This window comes from Sminthopsis crassicaudata, chromosome 1 (assembly GCF_048593235.1).
Source record: "Sminthopsis crassicaudata isolate SCR6 chromosome 1, ASM4859323v1, whole genome shotgun sequence".
Taxonomy (NCBI): domain Eukaryota; kingdom Metazoa; phylum Chordata; class Mammalia; order Dasyuromorphia; family Dasyuridae; genus Sminthopsis; species Sminthopsis crassicaudata.
The window spans coordinates 28,762,259-28,774,732 of NC_133617.1; the positions used below are offsets into that span (position 1 = coordinate 28,762,259).

The 12,474-nt window shown below is 40.2% G+C and overlaps 1 protein-coding gene across 1 annotated transcript in view; it reads right to left on the minus strand.

Moving 5' to 3' along the window:
- The window catches only part of OAS3 (2'-5'-oligoadenylate synthetase 3), a 45,318-nt gene that overhangs the window by 12,873 nt on the left and 19,971 nt on the right, over positions 1-12,474 (minus strand). Inside the window, exons 10-16 of the mRNA XM_074270864.1 lie at positions 11,965-12,140; positions 11,145-11,398; positions 10,489-10,642; positions 9,033-9,398; positions 6,862-7,144; positions 2,819-2,994; positions 1,168-1,415 (exon numbers count right to left, since the gene is read on the minus strand). Of these exons, the coding sequence (XP_074126965.1) occupies positions 1,168-1,415; positions 2,819-2,994; positions 6,862-7,144; positions 9,033-9,398; positions 10,489-10,642; positions 11,145-11,398; positions 11,965-12,140 (1,657 nt within the window). The remainder of the gene's footprint in view (positions 1-1,167; positions 1,416-2,818; positions 2,995-6,861; positions 7,145-9,032; positions 9,399-10,488; positions 10,643-11,144; positions 11,399-11,964; positions 12,141-12,474) is intronic.

The following is a 12,474-nucleotide window of genomic DNA, read 5'->3' on the forward strand; positions in this document are numbered from 1 at the left end:
TCAGAATTCATCCACCAAGGTGCTCAAAACAGTAAAGAAGAGCCACTAAACTCACTGATGGACCAGGGTCCCCAAAGAAAAGATCAGACACTCCCATATCAGAAGGGGTTAAGGTCTGAACTAGGAATATAATTAATCCCAGTCAGAGCATCCCTTGAGAAAGACTTTGAGAAGTACAACTCATTGTCACAGTGGAAAAAAATGATGAATTTAAAGGTCAGAAAGACCTGAATTGAAATTCTGCCTTAGTGGAATATAATTTTTCCATAAGAAATGACCAGCAGGATGATTTCAGAAAGATCTAGAGAGACTTAAATAAACTGATGCTAAGTGAAGTGCATAGAAGTAAGAGAACATTGAACACAGTAACAAGAAAATTATGTGATAATCAACTGTGATGGACTTGGCTCTTTGCAACAATAAGGTAATTCAGGGCAATTAAAATAGTCAAGTGATGGAAAGAGCAATCCATATCCAGAGAGAAATCTATGGAGACTAAATGTGGATGACAACATAGTATTTTCACCTTTGTTGTTGTTTGCTTGGGGTTTTTTTCTTTCTAATTTTTTCTTTTTGTTCTGATTTTTCTTGTGCAGCACGATAAATGTGAAAATACGTTTAGAAGAATTGAACATGCTTAACCTATATTTGATTATTTGCTGTCCAAAGTGGGGAAGAAAGGGGGAAGCCGGGAGAAAAATTTGGAACACGAGGTTTTGCAAAAGTGAATGTTGAAAATTATCTTTGCATCTATTTTAAAAAAACAGAAAGTTATTGTTATTTTAAAAATGTTTTAAATTAACATTTAAAAATTTTGCCTTAGAAAAGTTGTGTGACCCAGGACAAATCCCTTAACCTCTCAGCTCAATTTCTTTATCTGTAAAAGGGGAATGATGGCACCTATTTGATAGGGTTGCTATGAGGATCAAATGAGAAAATATATGAAAAGCATTTTACAAGCCTTAAAACACTATATAAAGGGTAGCTAATCACTCTTCTCCATTGCCTTCAAACAATCTTGCTTTCTTCACAATACTGCCTAATTCTGATGCTGACTTGGCTTTGCTATATAGCAGAAAAGATTCTGGGTTCTTGGCAGACATGGCCTTCAACTCTGGGGGAGTAAAGTGGAGAATCCTGGGAAGTAGGAGATAGAAGACTTGATACCTGGGCTTCTGCAGCTGTTTTTGTAGGCACTTCCTGATAGTCTTATCCTCAAAGTCATAGTTGATTGTCCAGTAGATGCAGAGCTGCTGGTAGTCCCGGATTAGGCCCAGGACGGTCAGGAAGCCTTCAGCCATGTGGAATTTGTTTTTCTTGCCTGCTTGCTCCCAGGCATAAATAGTCAAGAGTTCCAGGGCATAGACTGGAGGCAAACACTCATCATCTTGTCCTGCCTTGTCCTGAGATGTAACCTATTGAACCAAAATTAGTCAATTAACTCATGTCTTTACGTCTCATCCCATGTTGGATACTAGAGGTAACAGAAAAGAAGACAGAATTCCTGCTCTTAGGAGCTTATATTATAGTTGAAAAAGTAAAATTCATAAATAAAATGGGAATGAAACCTGATATACACCCTCACAGGGTTGTTATAAGAGTCAAAGTTGATATTTTATATCAGCGGTTATTCTCATCTCAAGACCCCTGTGAACACTTAAAAATTATTGAGGACTGCCCAAAAGCTGCCATTTATATGGATTATATCTATCAGTACTTATCATTTTAGAAATTTGAAGTCTTAAAAATCCAAGGAGAGATGAACAAAATTGAAAGTAAAAAAAGTATTGAACTAATAAAGGAAGGGGCTGGTTTTGTTTTTTATCTTGTTTTTTGGGGTTTATGGGAGGAGACAAAATTCAATAACAAAAAAGATAAACCTAATTTGATTAAAATAAAAGAAAACCAAATAACAGTATTAAAAATGAAAAAAAAGTGATTTCACAACTAATAAAGATGAAATAAAAACAATTAATAGGAGTGATTTTACCTAACTATGTCAATTAAACTGACAATCTAAAAAAGTAGATGAATATTTACCAAAAAAATCAATTGTCTAGATTAACATAATAGGAAATGAAATGCTTAAATAATCTTAGAATCTTAGAAATCTTAGAAAATCTTAAAATCTTAGAAAAGAAAAAGAATAAACCATAAATGTATTTTTTAAGAAAAATAACAACTAAGGACCAAATGGATTTATGAGGAAATCCTACCAAATACTTAGAGAACAATGAATTTCTATACCACATAAACTGTTTGAAACATAGGTAAAAAAGTACTACCAAATTTCTTCTGTGACACACCTAAAATGGAGAAAGTCAAAACAGAGGAGTAAAGTGTAGACAAATTTCCCTAATGAATATCAATACAAAAAATTTAAATAAAATACTAGCAAGGAGATTACAGCAATATAGCATGAAGATCATACACTATGAGCAGACTGGGTTTTTTTTTTTTTTCCCCCAGGAGAGGGAATTAGGTTCAATTAGGTTCAATTCAATATTAAGTTCAATATTAGGAAAATTGTAAACAGAATTGACTACATTAATAATAAAACAACAAAAATCACAATTATTTTGATAGATGCAATTTTTGACAAAATGTAATGCCATTTTTATTAAAATGCTAAAAAGCAGAGGAATAAATATAATTTCCTTAATAGTCTGTATCTAAAACTGACAACAAACACTATCTGTAATGAAGATAAATGAAAAACCTTTCCCTTTTTAAAAAAGAAAACAGGCCAGATATTTGATTCTAATAGCTTAAATTACAGGGATTGTTTGTCATAGTGCTAATGTGTCACAGGTCTCACCTGCTGGTACCAGTGTTTCACTAGAAGGATGAGACTCTTTAGCTTACAGGGACGACTGTTGACAAAATCCCTCTGGAGTTCAGTAAAACACTCGGAGTAGGTGCCTGCTGGAGAGCCATTGCTTATGAGATCTATGTAGACCTGGGGTCTAGGTTTGGAGCCAGGATTGAGAGGCCCTGTGAAGAAATAACATACACATTGCCTCTTTGCCACAAATTAACCCGGCTTTCTCTCTTAGGGTGGAGACTCCAAAGACATAGAGAAGTCAATTTCCCAACTCTGGGCCAATGAACTGTCCTATCCACTTCTACCTTGCTCCTAATCAGAGGACCAATAGAGAAGGTGTGAGAAAAAACGCTGCTAAAACTAGAAGAGATCTTAGAGATTATCCATTAGGATTCCTTCCTTTCATAGATCAGAAGTGATTTGTCCCTAAATCCAATGTTTCTTTCATGGAACCATCTTGTCAATAGTCCAAGGAAAGATCAATTCGCAGATGGACAAAGAGATTCTGAGGCTCTGTTCTATGATCTAAGGGAGACAGCATAGCATAGCCTCATGAGTCTAGATCTAATTCTACTGCAGACTGGGAAGAGTTCTGGAATTTTTATCGATCAGTTGAATAAAGGAAGAGTTGGTCGGCTCATCAAATGTGTAGATGTCTTCTATCAGAGATGTCTTTAACAGCTAACACATAGGATGGCAGGTTCAAGATCTCTAAGGACCTAGAAAGGCAACTGGGCTGAATCGAATAAGATCAAAATCAGAATCATGTTCTTAAAAAAGACAAGCATGTTTCACATAATAGAGATCTAGAGTTTTCTGTATAATCCTCTTCTGTTCTATTAAGGGAGAGCCCATTTTATTTATTATTAATTATAATAGCAGCCAGCGTTGATATAAAACTTTAAAGTTTACAAAACTCTTTACACGTTAACTCATTTGATTCTCATGGGAAATACATACTATTATTATAAGCCCCATTTTATAGATGAGGAAATTGAGGCACAGTTTAAGTGTTTTAAGTGACTTGCCCAGGATCTGAGGTGGGATTTAAACTCATGTCTTCTTGATTCCTAGTGTTCTGACCTATTCACTGCACTACTTAAATTCTTCATTTGGTGTTTGATAAATTCAGAAAAAATTATTTAAAATAAAATCTATAAAGGATGAAATTCAATAAGCATAGTCTGATATATGGCGCAAGAAATCAGCTTTACAAATACAAGAAGGGGAGAAGCCTGGTTATCTGGCAATTCTAAAAAAGGGTTGGAAGTTTTAGTGGACAGGAATAAAGAGTGTGATGTGCCCACCCTCAAAACAAATTGATTTGGGGCTAAATTTGAAGATACCTAGCTTCCAGGAATAGGGAACTGGCACCTACTGTACTCTACCTTTGTCTGGAATACCAAGTTACATTCTGAGGACCATAGTTGGAGAGGGATGTTAGGTAGGACTTCAGTCAGTCAATTATCATTTATTAAGCACCTACTATGTGCCAGACACTGAGTGGAGTGACTAGAATTGAGCAACAGAATGATGAAAGGCCTTGAGTCCATGATATATGAAAATCTATTACTGAAACTGGCCATGATTAGCCTGGAGAGAAGATATCTGGGAGCGGAAGACCAGGAAAATGACAGCTGTCTCCAAGTATTTGAAGGATTATCCTATGGATGAGGGATTCATTCCAGTTGGCCCCAAATGGCAGAGCCAGAAGCAATAGGAGGAACTGCAAAAAGGTCAATCTGGATTTCCTTTCAACAATGAGAGCTGAGCCATTGTAGAACAGGGGTTCTGAGGGGCTAAGGCTACACCATCTTTGGCGAGCTTGGAGCCAAGGCTCGATGACCATTTGTTAGCTGTGCTGTAGTGAGGATTCTCAGGGTGTATGGGTGAGAGTACATGTCCACTGACGTCCCTATTGTCTCTCACTCAACTTTTGTGATTCTGGGAATTATCTCAAATTTTTATTTAGGATTGCTCAGCTCTCCCCAACTTCTGCCTTCCAGCTTGCCTTGGAGAAGAGAGCCGCAGACAAGTTATGCAGCACAGGTGTTGGGAGAGCACAGAGGAGTTGGCTATTATAAGATAACTGATAAATTCGATGAAGGAAGGGCATTTGGTATAAAGGATCATTGGACAGATAAACATGGAGGACAACTCTGTTGGGAAACTACTATTTCCCATCTCTGTCCTTGGCCAACAGACAAGAAACGAAGTCTCCGTTTCTCATGCTCACTAATATATCAATTCCCTGCTCTGATAGAGATGGTGAGGATCAAATGACATAAACCTGTTGCTGCAGTGCACATAAAAGAGCTTTGAAGAGTTAAATGAATTATAGAAATGTACAATTTAGTAATAAAATTTGACTAGATGCTCCCTGTGGAGATTAAAAAGTTCCAGAGACATCATTTCTGAGTAATTTAATAATTTTATTAATAAGGGCAGCAAGTTATTAATAAAAGGACAATCATTTGGTTGTATCTCTTAGACCAAAGATCCCTGATGGTGAAGGTGTCACATATTAGATATAAGGTGGCTCAGCTTATAGGTGACATCTTCAAATAGGCGATGTTCTTGAGGGATGCTTGGTCATTTCTGATTAGTTATTCAAATGGGAGATGGGCTATGTTGGGGTACATAACTTAGGTTATTCAAATCTTGGGCAGAGACATCAATTTCCGTATCACTTGTCTTGATGTTAGGGAGAACCCACACTTTCTCAAAATCTATATGAGCAAGTGCATCGAACAGGAATATGCCCATTATCCTAAACTTAAGAATTTCTTTTACTTTCTGATTAGATCTTGGCCTGGGTAAATCTTTAAGAAAGTTTTCTTGCATTGGTTCATTTGTGGATGAAGAGAAAAGGGAGTTAAGTTGGGTCCTAACCAGTAATCAGTTATTAAATATGAGAGAAATAGTCATTTCTCACATCTCCAAAGGCATTGCCTTTATCCTTCCTTCTCAAAGAGGACCAGTGAGAAACAATGATGTCTTAAGTTGTGCATGAACTGGATTTAAGGAAGTTAGCGAGAGCTGCATGATTTCCTTAGCCTCCCTCTCTCCTCCAGAGTCATCAAGGGTGAAATGGCCAGAAAAAATTCAAGGTGACTGGCAGTCACCAAGATCCAGTGGGTAACCTTGCCCTTTTAAAATTAAGGAACTTTCCAGGCCTCTGTTTGCCTGAGACAACACCCTTACAATGACCAATGGATAGGTAAGAATTGAAACAAAAGATGGCCTAATTAAAAATATTCTGTGTTCTAAGGCCCTTCCCAGTTCTTAATTTCTCTATTCTAAGGCCCTCTCAGTTCTGACAGTCTCAGTTCTAAGACTTCTTCCAGCTCTGACATTCTCTGTTCTAAAGCCCTTCTCAGTTCTGACAGTTTCAGTTCTAAGACTTCTTCCAGCTCTGACATTCTCTCTTCTAAGGCCCCTCTCAGTTCTGATAGTCTCAGTTCTAAGACTTCTTCCAGCTCTGACATTCTCTGTTCTAAAGCCCTTCTCAGTTCTGACAGTTTCAGTTCTAAGACTTCTTCCAGCTCTGACATTCTCTCTTCTAAGGCCCCTCTCAGTTCTGACAGTCTCAGTTCTAAGACTTCTTCCAGCTCTGACATTCTCTGTTCTAAGGCCCTCCTCAGTTCTGACATTCTCAGTTCTAAGACTTCTTCCAGCTCTGACATTCTCTGTTCTCAGGCCCTTTCCAGCTCAGATATTTAGCATTCTAAAGCCATTCTCAGCCCTTATATTTTATGATCAAATGAGATAATATATATGTAATGTGATTTGAAATCTTTAAGTGTTATATAACTAATTGCAATTATTATGACTATTATACACAAGAGAGCACAGAGCCTGAATTGATTTACCACGTTTGCCTAATAAAGTATAGCAGCCCCCCTGATAACTCCAATGGAGGAAATCAAAGTCCTCATAGAAGGAGAGACATTTATGGAGAGCTCCAGAGTTCAGGCACAGCAGTTTCCTTTTTGTTTCCCTTGTAGGTTGCTACCTCCCACTCCCCATGCACTCACCTAGAGCGTCAAAGGCAGGCCTCAGGGATACGTCCATCCAGTTGTGGAGTGTCTCTGACTCCAGTCGGAATTTCAGAACTCGAGCATCATTCTGGGCAGAGAACTGGAGGCTCAAACTCTGGGGATGGTTCTGCCAGCAGGCTTTCAGCTGTGCCCGAATCTCCGTGAAGCTCTCTGGCTGCCAGGCCTCTCTGTCGGCATAGGCCTTGAAGCAGCTGAGGAACACAACGAGGTCCGCATCAGAGCCGCCTCTCAGGACCGTGCCCCGGCCATAGGAGCCACCCTGAGGGGGAGACAAGAGCAGCCCTGTAATTTTCCCAAGCTTGGAGCCCTCCTGTAGACTCCTACCTAGAAGGCCCCCAAATCAATTAGAGAAGGGAGAAGGAACCACTAAACAGCCGCCTCTTGGCTTCTTGAGCTCTGAAATCATGAATGATTTCCCCTAGAGGGTTGGTACTGAGTAAATACTATCATCTTTGGGAGCAGGTTCACCTGATTCATTCCCCTCCCTCAGTCCTCCAGGGCAGCTCACAGCTGTAGCCTCCTTCCATTTGGGTCCTAGTCTGGTCCAATGCCAGAGTCAGGGCCATCCTCAAAATATGACAGTTTGGAGTGATCTCTGGGTCAGGGAAACAACTGCAAGGCTGGCCTCGGAGTAAGGAAAAGCAGGGTTCAAGCTCTGGACACCTTCTGGCTCTTCCATCCTGGGCAAGTCCCTCAATCCCTCAGTGTTCTAGGTCCCAGCTTCTTAGACTATGGGTTGCAGCCCTCTATGGGGTCTCACAACTGAATGTGGGGATCTTGAAATTGTGATTTGTTATCAGTAAATTTTGATTTATATCCCTATTTTATGCCCGGGGTCATGAAAAATTTATTTTTATCTTTCTTTCTTTCTTTCTTCCTTTCTTTCTTTCTTTCTTTCTTTTTTTTTCTTTCTTTCTTTTTCTTTCTTTCTTTTTCTTTCTTTCTTTCTTTCTCTCTCTCTCTTTCTTTCTCTCTTTGTTTCTCTCTTTCTTTCTCTCTTTCTTTCTCTCTCTCTCTCTCTTTCTTTCTTTCTTTCTTTTTTGCCTGCAATTGGGGTTAAGTGACTTGCCTAGAGTCACACGGCTAGAAAGTGTTAGGTGTCTGAGTAGGGATTTGAATTCAGGTCCTCCTAACTTTCACTGTACCACCTAGCTGTTTCCACATAAAATGCTCTTGGGCAAAAGGGGATTGTGAGTAAAAATAAAAAGTTTAAGAAGCCCCATTCTAGATAGTTTTCTAAGATGATGAATTACAAGAGGAAGTTTCCCCCCTAAGAGGTCTTGTCCAAGAAAGAGATCATTAAAGTCAGAAAAGAACTAGGAATACTGGTGATCAATACTCAAAGTGTCCAAAAATTGCTGTCTGGTGGGCTACACGAGGCCAGAATCTCATATAAGAACAAATCTTGTTAATGACAACTTTTTAATCATGTCTGATCCTTCATCACCACATTTGGGGTTTTCTTGATCAAGATGCTGAAATAGTTTAAATCTTTAGCTCATTTTACAGATGAGGAAACTTAGGCAAACAGGATGAAGTGACTTGTTCAGTCACACAGCTAGTAAGTGTCTGAGGCTGGATTTGAACTCAAGAGGATGAGTTTTCTTAGCTTCAGGTCTAGTTCACCATGCACTCTGATACCCCTAGTTGCCCCATTATATAATATTCTTTGTCTCTGTCTCTCTCTTTCTGCCTCTTCCTCTGTCTCTGTCTTTGTTTCTCTTTGTATGTCTCTATCCTTCTCTCTCCCTTTGTCTCTGTATGTCTGTCTCTATGTGTCTCTGTCTTTCTCTCCCTCTGTGTGTCTGTGTGTGCTTGTTTCTGTGTCTCTGTCTTTGTTTCTCTCTCTCTGTCTCTTTCTCTATGTTTTTCTCTCCCTCTCTGTATATCTGTCTCTGTGTCTCTCTCTGTGTCTCTGTCTTTCTCTCCCTCTCTGTCTCTGTTTCTCTTTGTGTGACTGTCTCTGTTTCACTCCCTCTCTGTCTCTATATGTCTCTCTATGTATGTCTCTGTCTCTATGTCTGTCTGTCTCTCTCATCGTCCCTCTGGTTGGCTTGTGAAGGATTCCCCTCAAAGTAGACAGAACAAGGACTTCTTTCTTTCTTTCCCCTGTGCATCGTTCCCTCCCTTTCTCATGGCCTTTTCACCTTGCTGGCCCTCAGCACCCGAATGGTGGGAGAAGATGCTCGGAAGCACTTTTCCCGGAGGCACTTGAAGATCATGTCTGTGACTTTTCCCATCTGCTCCTGGAAACCTGCATCCGGTTGGAGACCATCCTGTATGAACTTGTCCAGTTCTTTGGCTGGGATGTGGTAGAAAGATATGTCTGTCCTGTTGGGACCGATATTTTTGGTAGTTCTCCCAGGGCCAGGCTTCTGCTTGGATGTCTCTCTGTTTGAGGATCCTGGACATTTAGGGATGGTATTTGCACAGCTGCCATTACTCCTTGGCACCCCATTTTCCTTCTCCACACGATCTTCTACTTTAGTTTCTATTCTTGGAGCCAGAAGACCCTAAAAGTCCACAAAGAAAAGTCTTTCTCAGATTTATTATTTTTTTGGTCTCTGCACACCCTCCCCATGCTATTCTCAGTTTGCCTTGTACTGGCTTCCGAGCCAAAGAGCTGAATCAACCACGTCCTCCCATTTGTGTACTTACCAAGGACTCCTAATTGTCTAGAAATAAGGTCCAAGTTCTCTTCTGTGGCATTCAAGGCCTTTTACAATCTAACACAATTTATGCTGGTGGTCTCTCCTTCTGTTCTCCTCTCAAGTTCCTCTCTCTCCTCACTATTCTCTTCTAACTCCATCTTCTTGGCTACATGATCACTTGAATACTCCCTCTCTCATTCACACTGACTGAAACTCAGTTTTCAAGAGAACACTGTATAGAACCAAATCTTGACATCTACTGTGTCCCCCCCACAAACCCCCACATACAAAGCAAGAGCCCTGTGTGTGACTCCTGGCTTTGCAAAGTCAATAGGTCATATTGAATTCCCTTTCTGGGAGTCATTTTTTCATCCAGAAAATCAGCTTAGACTAAAGATACCTGTTTAAATACTGTATAAATCAATAAAAATGAGAGAGAATGACTTAGACTCATCCCTTTGAGGGAAATCTTTTGTTCTGGTCCTCAGGCATTAGGCAAGTTCATTTCTATGTTCTTTATTGTACAGATGTTCCATTTCCCTCCTCAGCCTTTGAACAGGGTATCTCTCAAGCCAACAGAAACACACTGTCTTTCCCTTTTCTTGGATGTCCCACTTCCTTTACTTCTCAGGTCAACAGCCACTTCTCTAATCTCCACGGATGCCAGCCTCCTTCTCCTCCAAATTACCTTATCTCTATTTTGTTTTTTCTATGTATCTTTTTTTTTCACTACACAGTTTAATTTTAGTTCCTTGGAGGCTGGCTGGTTTTTTGTTTGTTTGGTTATTTTATTTTGTTTTTGCTTTGTTTTGTTTTTTTATCTTTGACTCTTTAGCAGCTAATGTATTAGGTGTTTTAACACATTCTAATTGAATAAATAAAAGTGAGGAAGTATTATGTACAGAAGTGATTTCTGTAGCTCACAGCGGCTCTCTCACACTTTTGAACTCACCAGAACACACCAGGGCTGCACCGGGGAGCCATCTCCTTGTACAAAACAGGGATAAGACAAGCAGGACTTAGCTTCCTGGGCCAGCAGGTCCCAGTTCTGGCCATCCCTATGACCCACATCCCAGGTTGGATCAGCAGGGTCCAAGATCACAGGCCTGTAATTCCCAACGGATAGAGAAGGTCAGATCAGCAGAAAAAAAGAAGCCTTCAAACTTCTAATGGTCTTGTGATGGAGAGAGCCATCTGCACCCAGAGAAAGCACGGTGGGGACTGAGTGTGGATCACAACATAGCATCTTCACCCTTTTTTGTTGTTGTTTGCTTGCTTTTTGTTTTCTTTCTCATTCCTTCCTTTTTGATTTGATTTTTCGGATAATTGTGGAAATTTGTATAGAAGAATTGCACGTGTCTAACACATACTAAATTACTTGCTCTCCAGGGGAGGGAAAAATTTGGAACATGAGGTTTTGCAAGGGCGAATGTTGAAAATTATCCATGCATATATTTTGAAAATAAAAAGTTTTAATTTAAAAAAAAAAGCCTTCCCCACTGAAGACCACAAGCCAGAGGAGAATCATAGATTTCAGGGGGAAGGGACTCCAGAGAACATTGAATCTCACACAATTGTTTTCTATAGGAGACTGAGCATGATAGGTACCTGGGTTTCTTGAGCTGGTTTCTTAGGAAAGCCCCAACAGCTTTATCCTCAAAGCTATAGTTGATCTCCCAGTAAATACAGAGCTCCTGGTATTTCTGAATTAGCTCCAGCACAGTTCTGAAACCTTCGGCAATGTTGAACTTTGCTTTCCCACACCCCTTTTCCCAGGCATAGATGGTTAGGAGTTCCAGGGCATAGACTGGGGGCAGAGAAGCCTTTGTTGATTGAAGCTTCTTTTGATGAGTCTCAGTCACCTGAATAACCAAAATCAAGAGGGGTTAGGGAATCTTTAGCAGAGTGTATAAGGTTTTGCTGCTAATGGACCAGCTTGTCTCCCCTTCTCCATAAAGGCCTCCTTGACTCTTATTTTTTGAAATCCAACAAATTTTACTGCTCCCAATTGGGAAACCAGTTGGATCTTAGTCCATAATCCCATATTCCAAGGTCAATTCTCTCTTCAAACATATTAAGGCCTGTCTTCCTCATCCCCTACAAGTAGATGATGGAGTATATTATAATAAAATCAGGATTAGAGATCAGTACAGGTCAGCATTAGAGTTAGGTGAAGGATAGGTCATTGAAGGAACTAGATTACGGAAATGGTAATGGACAGAGACAGAATGAAGATTTGGGAGATAGATAAGCTGACATAGGATCACAGATGGAAAAAATCATCAACTCCTCCCCCAAGGGAGCTGGTAACCTCATTAGAGAGAGATCTGCCTCTAGAAGATACCCAGTGCAGACAAAACTTCCAAGGGTGACCGGGACCATACAGGAAGGGGCACCAGGAGATGAGACAGGGGCGGTTCTCACATACCAACAGGTACCAGTGCTTGACCAGAAGGATCAAATTCTTCAGCTTGCAAGGGCGAGTGTTGACAAAGTGCCTCCTCAGATCAGTGAAACAGGCGGTGTAAGTACCAGCTGGGGAGCCACAGCTAATAAGGTCCGCATAGACCTGGGGACTGGGCTTGGAGTCCGATCTGAGCTGTCCTGTAAGGAAATGACACTGAGATTGCTTTATTTTATATCCTGCCCGGTGTTGGGAATACACCTGAGAGGCCATGGATTCCTGTCACAATGGGTTGAGTCCATATGGGAAGAATGGCCTATCTGAAGCCCTCTGCTTCAAAGAAGGCTCTCTAGTAATCTGAAACCTTAAAGCTGGGGAACTTTCTTCTAGGTTCTCATTTTAGAGATGAGGTTACCGAGGTCCAACATTGGGGATCTGTCCCAGGACACAAAGGGTACTTACATGGCAAAACTTTCCCACCTTGCTTGATGAAATCACAGAAATCCCCAAATACAATCAGAGTAAGTTCCTTAA